Genomic DNA, 17,447 nt, shown 5'->3' with positions numbered 1-17,447 from the left:
TGCATTGCTTGCAGTTGCAACTGCAATTCATTTGCGGTCAGCTTGCTGAGGCCTTCTTGAAGTTTCCCTACATTTGCATCGGCCGCACTCACTAATGAACTTCTAATGCAAATGCAGACCGCTCTTCCAGCTTTTATTGGAGCAGCCACATGTTGCAACCGCAGCAACTACATGTTGCTCTGGGGCAGAAGCAGCAGCAACAACAGCAGAAGCAGCACAAGCAGCAACAAGAGCAGCCACTACAATGGACGAGTCTGCCATATAATGATGATGTTCTGACGTTCTGGTGGCGAGTTCGTTCGAATGCCAAGCAAAATGACAGCAGCGGATGTGATTGTTGCTTCAGTTTAGCTTCTGCTGATGGAATCGCCATGCTCAACCCTTTCTGGATTGTTGAGAGCGGTACACAATTTCCGCGTTGTCATGGCAACGACGGTTTGGGGAGGGTACACGGCGAAAAAGGGATATTAAATCGAGATGAATGGCCCATAATTCAATGGAAAAAGGATTCTAGGCAGCTTAGATTTCCCCATGATAAGTTTGATTAGCTGACGGTAGCTACAACAAAAGCTATCAATCTATCCAGGAAGAACTTATTTCTATGCGATATTTTAACCATTTAAACAATTGCACATAGTTGGTTTAGTAGTGTACTTGCAACTGTCTGCCTCAATTGAATGGCTGCTAACTCGGCGACAATCTGCCTCAATCTGCGGCCATCCGTTTGCCTTCATCAGATGGAGTTGGCTGGCAGGCAATTGAATGGGAAAATGCTGTTTTGCATTTGGCATTTTCCACAATCATTTAATGCTGCTCCTACTATGCTTCCACATAATTGCTACTTTGCATTATGCAACTGCTCGATTTAGGGCCCTTCACCGTCGAGATACCACTATGTGGTGTGGTGTGGTGCAGAACCTACCCCAAGGAAACGACTCGCCCGAGAAATTGGCTTCTTCAATGCATACTTACCACCCGAAATCCGTACCCATTCACAGGCACAGTCAGAGGCACTGGCAACCGCTGGCCCCATTCATTTGGGCCAATTAGTCACGCTCGAAGATAAGATACCGAGTAATCACCTTATCGCCTGGCATTGCCCCAATGGGGCTGAGGTTCAACCTGCTTAGCAGACCAACCGCCTACCGCCTGCCACCAATCACCTACCTTATGCCACCCACACCTCCCCCTTTTCGTGGGCCTTCGCCTGGCTTTCGAAACCCGAAGCGGAGCAGGTGCCTTTTATTGTGGGCGGCGGCGGGGGAGAGGATCGGGGTGGGGGCTCTTGTGAAAACTTAACCGGCAGTCTGGCTATTGAACACACACAAAGCAAAAAAAAAAGAAAAAAGCCAGAGCAGCGGCAATGACATCATTTGGTAGTAATCGCGCGTACCTGACACAGCGAACTCGACAACGGCTACGAAAACAGTCAGCAAGAATCTAAAATGGCGGTCGGCTTTTAGTGAGTTTGGCTAAGTGAATGCTACTCACTACTCACTACTTGCCGCTCAACTTGGCTCAACACCTGCTGGCCATCCCCAGAAAACAAAAAAGAAGTACATACCAAAATACCGATTTGGCAACTTTTTCTGGGCATCAATGTATCGAAAGATACTGTTAAACTATACATTGTTTATAGTTTATTGGGTTTATTATTTAAGACTGTAAAGGAACTTAGATGCGTTACATGCTATATATTTTTGTAGCTTTTTAGCTTTGAGTAAGATGCTTACTTACTTACAGCTACTCCAAAGAATTTAATCAAATAGAGCCAATGGTTTGTGCCACCTTTTTCGATGAAGTTTGGTTCCGATTTAACTGCAGTTATCCCATAGCCCCGAGACGAACTGTACCTAGCTTGTGGAATTTTTCATTCGATTTATTCCGAGTTTTTCATTTCGTTTTCGTTACACTAAGCCAACTCAACGCTCGTCTCTCGCATTCCCCAGCGTTCACAGCTTACCGCTTACCGCTTACCACTTTTATTCTAGCCACTACTGACTGAGCTTGGGCAAACCGGTTTGCCTATAAATAAATAAATGTTTTCCACTTAATTGTTTGTGAAGCCTTTTGTATCAAACATTGCCTCTGACCGAGAGACTGCCGAGAATTTCGGCTTGCAGCTGTTTAAAAAGTTACTTAGGCAAAACGCATTTCTAGTGCGGCGATTGTGGTCCATGATTCGGCAAAGATGCAGCTGAGATTTATGGCGCTTGATACGGTTATTGCAGTATGCTGTATTTGCATCTAAAACTGATACTAAATTTCCCAAGCAGCTGTTTGGGAAACGAGCAGCGGTTAAGTGCTTTTCCGCTGACTAGCAGTTGGCACTGTTGTCTTTTTTTTTTATCCGGTGGCTGCATCGTCTGCCGCTGGCCATAAAGAAAGTCGTCCGTTTGCTGGTTGGCCAGTTTGCCAGTTTGCTGGCTTGTTGGCATTGGCATGACAAATGCACCGGGGCGCACACAAACACTCACTCGGCGGGGCTGCAAATTGTGGTTGGTTGGATAGAAAAATGAAGATGTACAGATTGGAACAGGCGCCCAGATACACCAAGCCAGACACTACAGCGATTGCCATTCCGATTCCGATTTCGATTCCGACTACCATTCCGAATCCCATTCCTTCTGCGGATGCCACTGGAGAAGCTCGCAAGCTCGTGTCTTGTTTGTTCGACGATTACACATATTTGTATATTTTTCGACTCCTCTGCGGCTGTTGCAGTGGCAAAGGCACCGGCAGCCATTGGTACCCGTGTATCTGCTGGCAGAGAAAAAAAATCCCCTGACTTTAGGTTTCATTTTTAGCTAAATTCACATAAAATAAATGTACATTTGAATAGGAAAATGAATGGAGGCCTTAAGCACCACAAAGTAAAAGTGCCCATAAAGGATTGTTATTATCTCGAATCTTTTGGAGACTTGCAATGAGATTTTTCCCCGTGCACTTTGTATCTCCAGTGCGGCGTGAAATACTAAACGTAGTCGCAGTCTTCAGTTCCAGGTCTGCACATAATTGCCGCTGTCTGTCTGTCTGTCTGTCTCTACAGTCGGTTTTTCTGTGTTGTTGGCTGTTCTAGCTCAGCTGCTTTCGGCGGCTGTAGATGCGTTCAGTTCAGATATATGTCCGTGCCGAAAAATGTATCTAGAACCCGTTTCGTACGCGATTGTACAGCGTTTTCTGGGCGCCTAGTCATTTGCAACATGCACACACCACTTGCCAACTGCGACTATACGGCCATGTGGATATATGGATGTATGGATATATAGCCGTATGTGCGTTGTGTGAGTGGGCCAGATACTTTTGACTTTGGCAGATTACACTTGCAGATACTGGGGCACATTAAAAAATTGCTGGCGAGCAACGAAGCGCACATTTCCATACCCCCACTCCCACTCACCACGGGTCATGGTTCAGTGCAGTTGCACTGCATTCTGCATTCTGGATTCTGGACCCTGGATTCCATTTTCCGGATTCCGGATTTCGGATTTCGGAGCCATCAGGGTCTATTAGGTTTGCTTTTAGGCAGCGCAAATTGGTTTTCCGACCGGGCTTTTAACAATGGCAAATTGAATTGTTTTTGTTACAGCCGTCCTCTCTGCGCGTCCGAGATATGTAGTGGCCGCTCCAGAAATCGAATTATGCACATGATGATGATGATGATGATGCAGCTCAAACAGCCAGCAACCCGCAACCAGCAACTAGCAACTTGTCTGCTTTCTGTGATGCAACCTCGGAACCTCTGTTGCGAACTGCTGGCTGTGTGGCTGTATGGCTGTGTTTTTGGCCTGGCTAAAAGCCAGCCACCGAGCGAGCGCCTAGCACTTGCTGTGCGCCTGCTCCGACTAGATACAATAGTAAAAGTGTGCTGCCGAGTGAGTGAGTGAGTGACTGAGTCTACCATATCTGTATCTATCTGTATGTGCGCTTGAGTGGCAGACAAACTGGTAGTACTCCATGCTTGCTACTCTGTGCTCTGTGCTCTGTACTCTGCACTCGTACTCATGGCTATATGAGTATATGCCGGCCGGCAGACCGGCCGGTAATTTATGGCCAAGATACATACAACAAGCCCGAGTTGCAGCGTGGGCTTTTGTTGCTTGGTAGGTTGCTTGATAGGTTGGTTGGTTGGTTGGTTGGGTGGCAAAAACAAAAAAGTATCTTTTGTGACCAGCACTTGGCGAAAAGTTTACAATTCGCATTCATTTTTATTGTCGTCATGCCTTGTCCTCGTTTTTGTCTCTCGGCCATTCACCACCACCACCCCCTTTTTTGTGCCCCTTTTGTGGGCCATTTTCATATGCAAGTTACGTTTTTTTTTGTATTTTTTTTTCGGCCTGCTCGGACGGACTGCCTGTCTTCCTGCATTTTTTTTGTGTTGCCCCTTTGTCGCTGACAGTTGCAACTTTTTGACGCATGATTTGTTGAAAGGCTTTTCGCTTTTCGCTTTTTCTGCTTTTCTGTGCATAAATAGCAAACGGAATCTGGCCATTGTAGGTGGCCAAAAGCAATGCAGCTGACACTGATGGAGTCTAAGCCGCTTTGTCTTTAAAATAAAAGCCCCTTATTCATTGTTGCATTGCTCGGTGGTTTCTCTGACATTGACTTTTCCATGTAATCATGCTGAGTGTTGCACCTTATGTGTGTAATGGTATAATTAAAATTAGCCATTAAAACTAAGTAAGCCAAATTAAATTAATAATAGCATGTTTTATTGACTCACAACGATTATCAGTTAAAAATAGTTAAGATATCGTTTAACCTATGACATTTGTCAGACGTTCTTGTGCAAATTAAAAAGTTATGGTGCCATAAATCATTTTGCTGTGTCTTAATCAAAATGGATTTATGGTTGGCCGTTCCCAAAATTCCTTTCGATTTGTGTGACCGTAAATGTCCAGAGCTAGTGTTTCTTGGCTGAGGTACGGAATTCGCTTGTTCGGTGCCCCAAAAAACTGGGTCAACAACTCCAGCACTTGGCCAGCACACGACCAGCACTTCCATTGTCATGTGGGCCAAACAAAGAACGCAACAAAAAATTAGAAAAAAAAGAAACAAGAGGGAAAATAGAAAGAATTTAATAAACTTTACGGCCAGAACTACGAATTATTTTCATTATTCTGGTGGCGACTGCTCTTTGGGGCTCGGCACAAAGTGAACTCAAGTAAAGAACCCAGCAACAGCAACAATGGCCGATAAAAATCGCGCTGGCAGAACAAAAGCAGCGGCTGTTAACCTTGAGGTCTATGACTCAGTGAGTCAGTGGGGGGCGCAACTTTCTTTCCTGCAGAGATGAGTACTACTCCACATTGCAGGAAGGTCAGGGTATAGGTATTTTGGTTTCGGTTTGGGTTTCTATATTGGATTTTGGTTACTGGGCTTCCCTTCACTTTGGAAAGTTTCCGAGTGGAGTGCCAACATAATTTATTTCGAAATTCGAATCGAAGTCGTGATTTTCATAAATGAATTGTTGGCGACATGTCTTCTGTCTGTCTGGATAGCTGGGATAGCCGGGTCGAAAGGAGGAAAGCTGGCTGAAATGGAGGATTCTAATGGTGAACTGACTGTTTGGACGGGTCACGGCACTAACAAATGACAACCCCTTAAAGATTTATGACCACGAAAACGAACTAACTGAGTTGCAATCCATTGGCCTTTGTTTGCAAAAGGCTCCCGAGTCTACGAGTCGTGCTGAGGTCTAAATCTTGTTTTTTCTCTTCTCCTCCGTGCTTGCAGAATTTCTTCAGATTGCATCGCCTGAGAAAGCTGGGACTGAGTGACAATGAAATTGGCCGCCTGCCGCCGGATATACAAAACTTTGAAAATCTCGTCGAGCTCGACGTTTCACGCAATGGTAAGTCCAAGTATCCAAGTATCCGCCTTCAACAAAAACGATGAAAAACCGCCCCATAAACATGCAACAAGTGCTCATGATGCTCTAAATGACATTGATGGACTATAGATTTGGAAAATGTAGATTTTGTTTTTCGGCTAGATGGACAGCACGTGTCCGTTGATTGCAGTGATTGAATGATTGATTGATGCATACATCCAATCGAGTGCCACATGCGATACCACTGATGTGTGGCAACAATTGCATATGATAATAATTGCATCCGTGCCACTGATTGGAATGGGTTTTTATCTGCGGTCGGGATTGATGAGCCTGCAACTGAATCAGCATATTAAATGACGCATTCAGCTTTCCCCCATGTTGTGGGCTGATCAACCTAATTATGAAAAATGCGAAGCTGTCAAACGAAGGTTTTTTTGTATTATAGCTCTTCTTGCGAGCTAATTATGAACTGTGCTAGATAGATTTAATCAAACGGAGAAGCAACATATGAAAGCATAGCATATTAAAAACTTAAATGGGTCGAATTTAAGATCAATCAGTTAATGAGTTATGCATTAAATTATTAAATCGCCTCATGGTAACAAGTCTGCCCATTTATTCGGAAAAACCCCCTAACTTTTCAGTTACCTAATACCTTCTACAGTCATTTATTTCCTACACAGTATTGTTCACTTTTTTCGATTTAAGTGCTCTTCCTGCGCTTTTATCTTGTTAAATTGCTCTGTGTTACGGACTTTCAGCGACTTTAAACTCAATTTAAGTGCAAACAATTGCATTGTCTTATCGCTCTTGGCGCATGCAACATCCGTATTGCCGCTGCTCATTCCCTGTTTTCTTACAAGTTGTTCGTCAAACAAAGAAAATGCAGCTGGGGTTTTTAATAACTTTTCCCGAGCGAAACTTCTGCCACATAGATGCAGATACATATACGGATATAAACGCGCACACCATCCCCCAGAACCACCGACTCAATCAGCGGCATAACCCCACATACTCGTACGACTACAAGTATGAGTATATGCATTTTCCGCTCAAGCGAGCATAAATCCGTAAACAGAAACCCGTAATTGGAGTCAAGTGCAGCTCTTCAAGCGACGCGACGCGACGCATACGCATAAGCATTATATTAAATGGAAACAAAATATATATATTCAGAATATAACTTGAATAAGTAAATCAACTGCAGGGCGGGCCAGCCCGCTTTTCAAACTGAAATCCCCTCCACTTGACAATGTCCATGGCAACGCAACTGCTTACGAATACCGAACGAATCATACTCATTCATTCACAGCCCCCGAAATAACATTACATATAGGCAATGACGTCGACGGGGCGCTTCCCATTTCCGTCCAAAGGTTTCAGTTTCACTTGATCGCAAAATGAAATTCAGCAACTTTTCGAGGCTATCGCATTAATACACAAGGAAAAAATACTCAAAAGCATTCATATTCAATCAAAAATTTCTTAAGTATATGAAATGGAAAGAAACTCCTTTTATATTATATTATATTAAATTAGATATTTGTTAGTACTTGATTACTCCTTCACTTGATTGAATTAATAGAAAACACCTTTCACTTGTAATATTAGATTGAATTTTCTGTGCACTTGGCCAGGTTGACTGCACTCGTTAAGTGAATATTCGCCGATTTCAATATGACTTTGGCGGGTCGTGTTTGGTTTACTACTTCAGCTTGTTGGTTTGCTGATTATGCAGTTTAGTGCCGGCAGTTTGCCGTTTATACACATGACCCACAAATGACCACAAACTCATTGCCCGGCCTGGCTCCGCCAAGTGAATGGGTACGGAGTGGTTCCAGTTTGGCATTGCCGTTGAAATCTGAGCTGGATTTTCCTCTGTGCTCTGGGTGAAAGGCCGCCCACGTTAGGATCGGTTGAGATTATCCGCTAGGCAGGGATCGGTGATTAATGGTCGTTAAAGAGCGATAAGTCGATCGGCGAATTATGGTATTAAAAGGTCTTGTTCAGTGGGCATCAGGCTTTCTATTTGCCAAGCGAGAATGTGGCTTGTATGTGTGGGTGGCGTGGGGTGTCGTCTCCCTCGGGGAAAGCCTTTCACATTCAATTCCTGCGGCGCTTAAGTGCACATTTTATTGAACCCCTTGGGCACGAGCACACAGCGGCACAGGTGCTGTAAAAGTTTGCGTACACCTTTCTATGTAATTTTCCATGCACATTTTCTTATTGCCAACCGCATGAAAATTGTATTTCTCAGGTTCGCGTGGGAGTTGCACTTCGTTTTTTTTCTTTTACAGTCTTTTTTTCATTTTCATGTCGCTTTTATTTTCTATGTTGGTTCAAATTAGCCAGCTCGATTTGGTATGCGGCTGCTTTGCCAGCTGCAGTTTGCCACAACAATGGACGTTCTGGCCGCAAATTTTGCCAGTGCAACAGCAACACCAACACCAACAATAACAACACAACACAGCATGGTAGCAACAACAAAAACAGCTGCCACAACAAACACCCAAACACTCGAGACCAACTGCACTTGACAATAGAATTTTGTACGCGACACTGGCGCGGTGCATTTGCATTTTGTATGCAAGCGACGGCAATAATAACAATTCTAATAAAAACACAAATTCCCCTGGCTCTAGTGGATTGCCGTGGGTGTACTTGTGTTTACGTTTGTGTTTGTGTTTGTGGGTGCGTTTCTATGGACACAGCTGAGCGCAGAACAATAGCAACCGCTCACTGGCAGAGTAAACAAAACAGAACATAGTCAAGAACACACATTCGGGTATCCTAAAATATCTCAAAAAGTTTATGTCTAAGACCATCTAATTTTACTGACTTAAATATTTAAATTGTTTCAGTAAACATATGGGCAATAAACGTGGGCAATCACACACTGTAAATACAGATTAGTTCAATCATTTTAATTGCTCAGCTGCAGAGGTGTTGCTATAAGTTTGCCCGCCACTGTGCGCTCAAGTACAGGTGTCATTTGTTGGTAGTCGCTAGTTTTGCACGTAAATCATTATGACAAGTTGACCCGCTTACGAAAGGTGAGCTAAAAGGGCTCAGTCGACGCCGCCGCCTGCTGATATACTATTTTTCATCTTTTTTTTGCTTTTTGTAACAACCTGCTAATTGTTTGTTTATTTGCTTATTGCGTTTTCTATTTCGACGCCATAGTATATCTGCCATATATTTTCGCTGTTCGCTTGCCTTGCAGTTTTCCCGTTTATGGAGAGCTGCTTTCAGGCCGTATTTTGTTTATTAAGTAACCAAAAATTCATGTTTTCCCAGTGCCCCCAAATGCGGTGCAGTTGCCAAGCCGGGTTTATTTGTGCGATTTCGTTATTATTTTTGGTTGCCAGCGAAAATAGCAAACAATAGAATTGTGAGAATTTGTCGCTGGACTCTAATTTTTGCATTGGAATGTCGCCGCGATTGGATTCGGTTTGTTCAGGCGTACAAATTACAGTGCATCACCAGTGCCTGCTAAAATATAAAGTTTGATTTTTCCCGATTTATCCAGCTGGAATTTCACTCAACATTTGCTTTCTAGTTAGTTATTAGAGTGGAAGTACAGACTTTTACTGCCTGCTTTTTAATCAGCTTGTGTGCTGTCAGCTTTTTTAGCTGATTTTCCCCTGTGGGAAACACTATTTGCCCAAAACTGATTGGAAACCATTGTCGGAATGGCCAAAAGCCGAGCGCCCCAAACTCGAAAACAAACTCAATTAAATGCCATTTGAAAGTCATGCCCTTAGGCCCTGTATGACACTTGTTTCCCCTTTTCTTGCATTTCTCTGACTAAATGTGTGTCATCTTTCCTGCTGTTTTCTCTCTCACTACAATTGTTGCAATTGGGGCGTCAACTGGGTCAAAGTTAAAGTGCGCGCGACAAACAGCAAAAAAAAAGCTAAATAAATAATAATGAAAAGAAATATAAAAAACAAATCGCGGCGCCTCGGTTCGAGTGGCGTGCTCATTTTGTTGTTCTTGGAGACGGTGGGAGCTTGGGTCCCCAGGTTCCAAGTGCAGTCACTTTCACACACACAGTTTGGGCACAAGTACGAGAAAAATAAGCCGAAGACGACCCTGGGCAAGGCATCAAAAGAACGTGGTGCACTTGAAGAAAATCTATTTAAAGATTGAGAAATATACTTCTAAATTATACTTAAAATATATCAATTCCTGACCTATTAGGAGATACGGAGCTGAGTATCAGTATAAGCTGGTCACCAAATACTAGGGCATCTTTTCAGCACATTTTTTTGTAAGTGTAAGCTGAAAAAATTAACAAGGAGGGGGAGGAGGAGGAAGAAGAATCGGGGCCAGCGAGAACAAAGGCAAAAATCAAAGCTTTGTCGTGGTCTTGGACGAGCAGCAGGCCATTAGAGTCCATGACTTTGTAGGAAGTTCGCCAACTAGTGATTGTTGGCCCAAAGTCAAAGCGGGCCGAGAGCAACCGCCAAGTGATGGGAACATTTCAATGTACTCTAAACAAACAAACAAATTGAAGAGTGCCGCACTGACGGACAGTCAGTCGGAGGAGGAGGACGATGAGGAGGAGGTGGAATTGTATAATTAATAGCATTAAACAAAAACTAAATCAAAATGTCAGAGGGGAAAAATCAGCGCAAATTGAAAAATCATTTCTTCTCACGTCGGCCCATTTTATTCAATACTGTCGATTTGCTGCCCTCTGCCCTCTGCTCCTCCATTCCATTCCCATTCCCATTCCGAGACCCAACTCGATTTATTTCGCGATCGTGTCGGTCTCTGGAGCCCATTGACGTCACGAGGGGATGAGCAATTAAAAACTACTCGGCCAGCAGGCGGCCATCCAACGAGCTTGTACAAACAACAAATCAAATCAAAAGTGAATCCCTCGTCTGACTTGGCAACAGCGATCGGCCAACAGAATTGAGATGGCGAAAAGCATAAAACAACAAACATAAATGTGGCAAACAAATCTATAGGAGGGTGGTACATTCATATACCGTAAAAATGTTTCGACTTTCGATTAAATGCATTCATGTACAAAGTATAAAAAAGCGATTAATATTACCATATTAATTGGTTGATAATTATTCAGGAATGTTTGCCAAACCAATAAAGCTTATCTAAAGTAGTTCCGCAAATGAGATTTCCATCGATTAAGTGCACGGATTTATTGGCAATTAGTAAACAGATAATCCTCCATATAATTATGTTGAATAGTGCACTTACGTTTGTCAAACAAATAAAAAAAAGGTTATTTCTACTAGTTTAACAGCTAATTAATTGCACGGATTAAGCTGGCAATTAGTTAATTGAAATTATATTCACCGAGTGTCGCAGGTGGCCAAAGGTTATGGTTAAATTATTCTGATTCTGATTAAATTAGGAGCCGCGGAAAATTGATTACCAAATGACTTGGTGCTTGGTAAACCAAACCCATCGCAGGCTCAAAATGTCAATTGCAGATGTGCTCAATCTGTGGAGTGAATGGTTTTCGGGGCGGACGCATCTGCGTTCATCTTGTCAGGGGCTTTTCCTAAACTTGTTGCCTGCCTAACGAGCGTAAAACAGTCATTAAACCTACACAGACAACCACCCACCCACCCATCCACTCAGTAAAAATGCCTGAGGCTCTTTGTTTGCTTGCTAATTGAATCTGAATTAAAAGCTTTAGTCAAATACACTTCATATGCGCTCGTTAATTCCGTTTTTAATGCACTTTAAAAGCACCTGTTGCGCTTTAAAATCGTTGCTGCCTTCTCCCATCATCATCATCATAGTCGCATCTTTTGCCACAATTAAGAGTCATTTACTTATCACAATCTGAACAGCACCACCCCATCTCCCCCCATCCATCTCCTGCCGTTTCATCTCATCTCATCTGATCCCAGCTCAGTGCAGTTGGGCTTCTGCAGGCGATGTGGCAATCATCCCGGGGTGCCATCAGTGATGGAAACTGCAGATTGCAGGTTTAGCTAGATGGGGCTTTTCAGCAAATCTAATGGATGGTAGCTGAAACATATCTAAACTTGTTGTAACAAGTATGTACTTATGTATGTACAATAATATATTATAACAGAAGTGGCCCCTTTATAAAAGTATTCCTTTGGAAGTTGAACCTGCAGGGAGATGCGAGTTGCATTACTTTAGATGCAATCATCTTAATCAGACACCTTTAACTAGACAATTGGGACTATAAAATAGCTGAAATGGCTGCACAGAAGAGGCGATGGCTCTTGCCCTTGGCTCTGCCACCAAAGACGACGCTCAGGTTGAACGAGAATTGTGGTGGCGGAAAGCCATTTTCCCTGTTGACGCTTAGGGATTTGCTCTCAACAATGGCAGCCATAAAATTGCAGGGAAGTCGGGATGTCGGGATGGCGTTGGCGATGGCGATGGCGGTGACAACAAGGACTTGACTTGGCATGGCGCCCCAACTAACAGGTCCTGGAGAGGGAGCCTTTTCATCATTTTGGATGCATGCAATAAGCGAAATGGCAACGTGCCATGGCAACTCATAACGGATGCCGAGTGCTGGGGATTAAAACGTAACCGAGCCATTGAATCGGGATTCCACATTTTTTCTTTTTTTTTTTTTCCTCTTTTCCCAATGATGCAAGGCAAATTGAAAGGCCCTGGATGGAGGTTTTTACTTCTTATTCCACCCTTTGCTCGTTCCTCGTTCCCTTCGAGAGCTTGTGAAATATGCATCCTCGACATCATCTTCATTAAGTGCTGCTCGCATTGAGGAAGACGTATGGCGGTGACCTCGATAGCAACACACCTCCCACTTTTCTGTCTGGGTCGCCTTGATATACTGACAAATCATTTCACATTTCAGATTCACATTTAACACACAGCGAGCTCTTAAAATTTTTGCTCGTTCAATGACATTGAAAAGAATTTTCATATGTGTATTTCTACTTTTTTTTTTGTTTTTTTTTTCTTTTTGCCCTCCCCGATTTGCGATGTCGTCGTTGTTTGCTGACGTTTCGCATGGCTTGTTTTATTTTTGATGCCTTTATTTCGGTAATTTTTCTTTTTTTTTTTATTATTTTTGTTATATACGAGTATATATGTGTGTTCGTGGCACAGTTCTTCTTCATTGATCTTGTCTGGTGTGTTGAAATTTATAAGCGCTTTAAAATGCAAAATTCGCTACCGCATTGTTCCCGACTGCGGGGGGGCTATTTTTGGAGTGCTCTCACTTCATAACGATAAAAGATGTGATAAACAAATTAAACACATTTTTGGGGGCATTTTCCGTTTCTTTGTAGGGCGCCGCCGCGCCTTTATTGCATAATTGCACAAATTGATTACAATTCCGGACGCTATTTTCCAACTGTGCCGGCACACCCAGCATTTCCTCTAATTTCCCGTCTCCAAATGAGTTTCCAAATGTAGGGTCCCCAGTGTCCCAATTCTATTTCAATGTTTTTTTTCTTCCTCTTTTTCCAACTGTTGTGTGTGTAAGTGTGTGTTAAAGGTCAACGAATTGTTTGTCACCGCCGTTGATCTAATGACCGCCAACTGTGCGGCACAGCTGAGCATCTTGCGCTGTTTTGTGTGGCAGCCATATGTTTCCAATTGCCCCACCGTGTGGATGTGGATTTTCCTGGGCGTGGAGGAGATGGGCGAGGTAGGAAAAGCGCCTTGCTGCGTCCATTTGTCTGCAACTGGCGGGATCCAATTTTGAGTGTTTTGCTTGACGGATTGACGGATGTGTGGGGCTGCTGCTGTTCTTGCTGCTGTTTTTGCTGCTGTTTTTGCTGCGCCAAAAAGCTTTTAGGCCTTCGAAAGAGCACGAGCAGATTGCCAAGGATCGTGATGCAAAATTGCATAGATAGTTGAACTTCAATAACTGGTACACCACTGCAATTGCAAATTGGCCCCACAACCAAAATTCGTTGGTTCTCCATTTGTTGTTTAAATCCAACTGATTTGATTTGGAAATGAAACTTGGACACAAATTGATAAAGCCAAAACACAACGCTTTCCCACACAGCAGCTGGTGTTTCAAGTTGTTCGACTGTAGTATCTATAATTGGCCAGCACATTCAAGGCCATGAACAAGGCCTGCTGCCACTGCACACAATGCAGCACAATGCCGGGCTGCAGAAACATAACGATAAATGTCGGTTTATATTTTTATATAATTTTTAATTAAAGACTGCCGCAGCAGCAGCTCTTGCTCGTGCTGCAGCAATGTGGCTGTGTGGCAATATGGCAATATGTGAATATGGCAATGGGGCAAGTAGCAATGCAGTTGCAAATAAATAGCTTATCGGCAACCTGCCACAACTGGTGACATTCCCAGTAAAATGGGGGTCTATGCCTGGCCACATCCGCCGATTGCCTCGAGGCCACAGCCTCGCTCCTCCTCCTCCTCCTCCTCCTCCTACTCCTGCTATTGTGTGGCCCATACAACTCGAGCATGTCCTGCCTGCAGGACACCAGCACACACATTTCCCCCCGCCCTCATTTCCGTCATGTTGTTGTGTTGGCCTGTCGCGGCGAGTTCGCGTTGCGGGTCGGTCCCACGTGTCGTATTAGTTGGATTGAATGTGGACACATGGGGCAAGTCAGTCCGCGTTGACCGATGACGATGGCGATGGCGATGTTTCGTTTCGTTTGGTTTGGTTTCGTTTCGTTACTGTTTCGTTTATGTTTCGTTCGGTTTCGTTCTTTTCTTCTGGCTTTTCCGGGGGTGTACAAGTGTTTTCCCCCAATGTATCTGGGTCAATTTAAACAGTGGTGAAAAGGCTTGAGGCCATCCCACACCTACTGCCACCTGTCGTTTTGCTGTTGCTGTTGGTGTTGCTGTTGCTGCCAGTTTTGTGGCTTTTATACGAGGCGCTCGTGGAAAAGCTTTTGTGGGCGTGCTGGTGAACAGCGCACACATACATGTTTACCACCTGTTTTCCCATTTCCCGGGTCCTTTGCGTGCGCATTTCCGCTTTGGCAGCTCGAAAAATTTATTCGATCAACAAGTTTCGTTTGTCATTTTACGCTTCGTCTCGCTCTATCAGCGCGGGCCAAACAATAATAACGAAATCCTTGGCCAAAAGAGGTTGAAACTCCGCTCTATATATGCATGTACGTATATGTAAAACTTAATAGTCTTTCCACAACAAAAATGTCAGACTTTAAGAGTGAAAAACTGAATTGATAGACAGTGACAAGGCCATATGCGGAAATCGCTCGCCCAGTGGGTCCCATGGAATATTTATAGCAAATTTATTAATATATTAACGCGGCCCTTTGGAGCAATTCATGCGTGAGCAAGTCAATCAGCCGAGCAGATAGAAATGTGTAACCCGATAACCAACGAGCTTGGCTTTGGCTTTGGCTCATTGAAAAGCCATAACAGCAATCAGTAAACAATATGTTTTCCCTTCTTCCCGTTTTTTTCCAGATATACCCGACATTCCCGACGATATCAAGCATCTGCAGAGCCTGCAGGTGGCCGATTTCAGTTCGAACCCGATACCCAAGCTGCCCTCGGGCTTCTCCCAGCTAAAGAACCTGACCGTCCTGGGCCTCAACGACATGTCGCTCACCACATTGCCGGCGGATTTTGGCAGCCTAACTCAGTTGGAATCTCTGGAGCTGCGCGAGAATCTGCTCAAGCACCTGCCCGAGACAATAAGCCAGCTGACGAAGCTGAAGCGTCTGGACTTGGGCGACAACGAAATCGAGGATCTACCACCCTATCTGGGATATCTGCCCGGTCTGCACGAACTTTGGCTGGATCACAATCAGCTGCAGCGTTTGCCGCCGGAGCTGGGACTTCTAACCAAACTGACCTACCTCGATGTCTCCGAGAATCGCTTGGAGGAGCTGCCCAACGAGATCAGCGGCCTGGTCAGCCTGACGGACCTCGATCTGGCCCAGAATCTGCTGGAGGCACTGCCCGATGGCATTGCCAAGCTGAGCCGACTGACCATCCTGAAACTGGATCAGAATCGATTGCAGCGGTTGAACGATACGCTCGGAAAGTAAGTAATACAGGTTGATTTTAAATATATAGTATAGTAGATTTTTAATATATAGTAGAAGCCAATATAAATCGTGTAATTGGAGCCTTGTAAGAACAATGCAATATCTACACAGTTTGGTTTTCCAGTTCATAACGTTTGGTTATCTTATCGTGGTTATACCACAACATTTGCCAGGCCCAAACAAAATACTTGTTTGTATCTAAAAATAGAAACCGTTCTTCGCAAACAAATATTTTATGTTCAATATCAAAAATTAATTATGCATCTAATCTGTCTTGTTTTACTACAGTTGCGAGAACATGCAGGAGCTGATACTAACCGAGAACTTCCTCTCCGAGCTGCCCGCCTCCATTGGCCAGATGACCAAGCTGAGCAACCTGAACGTGGATCGCAATGCCCTGGAGTACCTGCCCCTGGAGATTGGCCAGTGTGCCAATCTGGGCGTGCTGAGTCTGCGGGACAACAAGCTGAAGAAGCTGCCGCCAGAGCTGGGCAACTGCACCGTGCTGCATGTGCTCGATGTGAGCGGGAATCAGTTGCTGTATCTGCCCTACTCGCTGGTCAATCTGCAGCTGAAGGCCGTCTGGCTGTCGGAGAATCAGTCACAGCCGCTGCTCACCTTTCAGCCGGACACGGATGCGGAGACGGGCGAACAGGTGTTGTCGTGCTATCTGCTGCCCCAGCAGGAATACCAGCCAATTACCCCAGGTGAGTTTGGATGAGTCAGCAACGAGCTGTACGTATAGATTGCCCTGTGGTTTAACCCACCCAGTGGTTAAAGGTTGCTCCACATTTGGCGCTGTCTGCTCGCGGTGGGCCAAATTTGGCCAAGTTATGTGCCCTTATCAGCACCTGACATAGATTCCACAATACCCCGGTACCCCGTCCCCCGTATCGTTATGCAATATCTTCCATCTATGCTCGCATTTCCGCGATAAGATAAACCGCACAAAGTGAGCAAACATCGCCAACAAACGAGCGCTATCCAAGCTCCGTACGTTTGTATACCTTGCCCAATCCAATTGGGTGAACCCAAAAGAATATTTACAAAACTTTCGGCAAATCTTTCAAATTTCAATTCAATGTTATACTCCCAGCAAGTTTTCACCTATATTTGTGACTAAATTTATCTTCTAATCGTGCTTCGGCAAGAGCACCTTTTTCCATAATTCTGTTCTATACTGATTTCGATTATTTTCTTTGCATTCCGCCACGTCACGCGCTCCTCCTTCCAACATTTGCACTCCACTCACCCTCGATTTTATGTTCATCCAATCCAAACCAATCCAATCAAAGACTATCCACCCATGACGCTTTATAGATCAAGCGAAAAATTTGATTCGACGGAATTCTTCAGTTATCAGCAAAAAGGTTTGCGTTCAGTATTACCTTCTTTGTTAGTATCAATAAAAATACACGCTATACTCGTATCTGCCTTGTACAGTTAACAAGTCCATATAGTAGAGTTGCTCGTTTTGGTTTAACGAACTAGTTACTTTGGAAATGAAATTTTAAATTCAATTGTTATCAGTTTAAACTCTACTATATTGGCCCACTTCATACTTGAAGCATGACCGCCCAGCATTTGCATGCCCGCTTTGTTTTGAATG

General features: G+C 44.0%; 1 protein-coding gene across 21 annotated transcripts in view; it reads left to right on the top strand.

Annotated features, from left to right (window-relative positions):
• The window catches only part of LOC122622303 (protein lap4), a 63,625-nt gene that overhangs the window by 3,233 nt on the left and 42,945 nt on the right, over window positions 1-17,447 (top strand). For 20 of the 21 annotated variants that reach the window (XR_006326293.1, XM_043800658.1, XM_043800656.1 and 17 more), the window contains exons 3-5: window positions 5,737-5,854; window positions 15,252-15,834; window positions 16,127-16,545. Coding sequence is in view for 20 of the 21 variants with exons in the window: in XM_043800658.1 (XP_043656593.1) it covers window positions 5,737-5,854; window positions 15,252-15,834; window positions 16,127-16,545 (1,120 nt within the window). In the remaining variant the exon portion in view is untranslated. Of the gene's footprint in view, window positions 1-5,736; window positions 5,855-15,251; window positions 15,835-16,126; window positions 16,546-17,129; window positions 17,209-17,447 lie in introns of those variants that run through there. The other variant, XM_043800663.1, reaches the window with a different exon arrangement.

This window comes from Drosophila teissieri, chromosome 3R (assembly GCF_016746235.2).
Source record: "Drosophila teissieri strain GT53w chromosome 3R, Prin_Dtei_1.1, whole genome shotgun sequence".
Taxonomy (NCBI): Eukaryota; Metazoa; Arthropoda; class Insecta; order Diptera; family Drosophilidae; genus Drosophila; species Drosophila teissieri.
The sequence above is the reverse complement of the archived record's forward strand: the minus strand, read 5'-3'. Positions and strand labels throughout refer to the sequence as shown.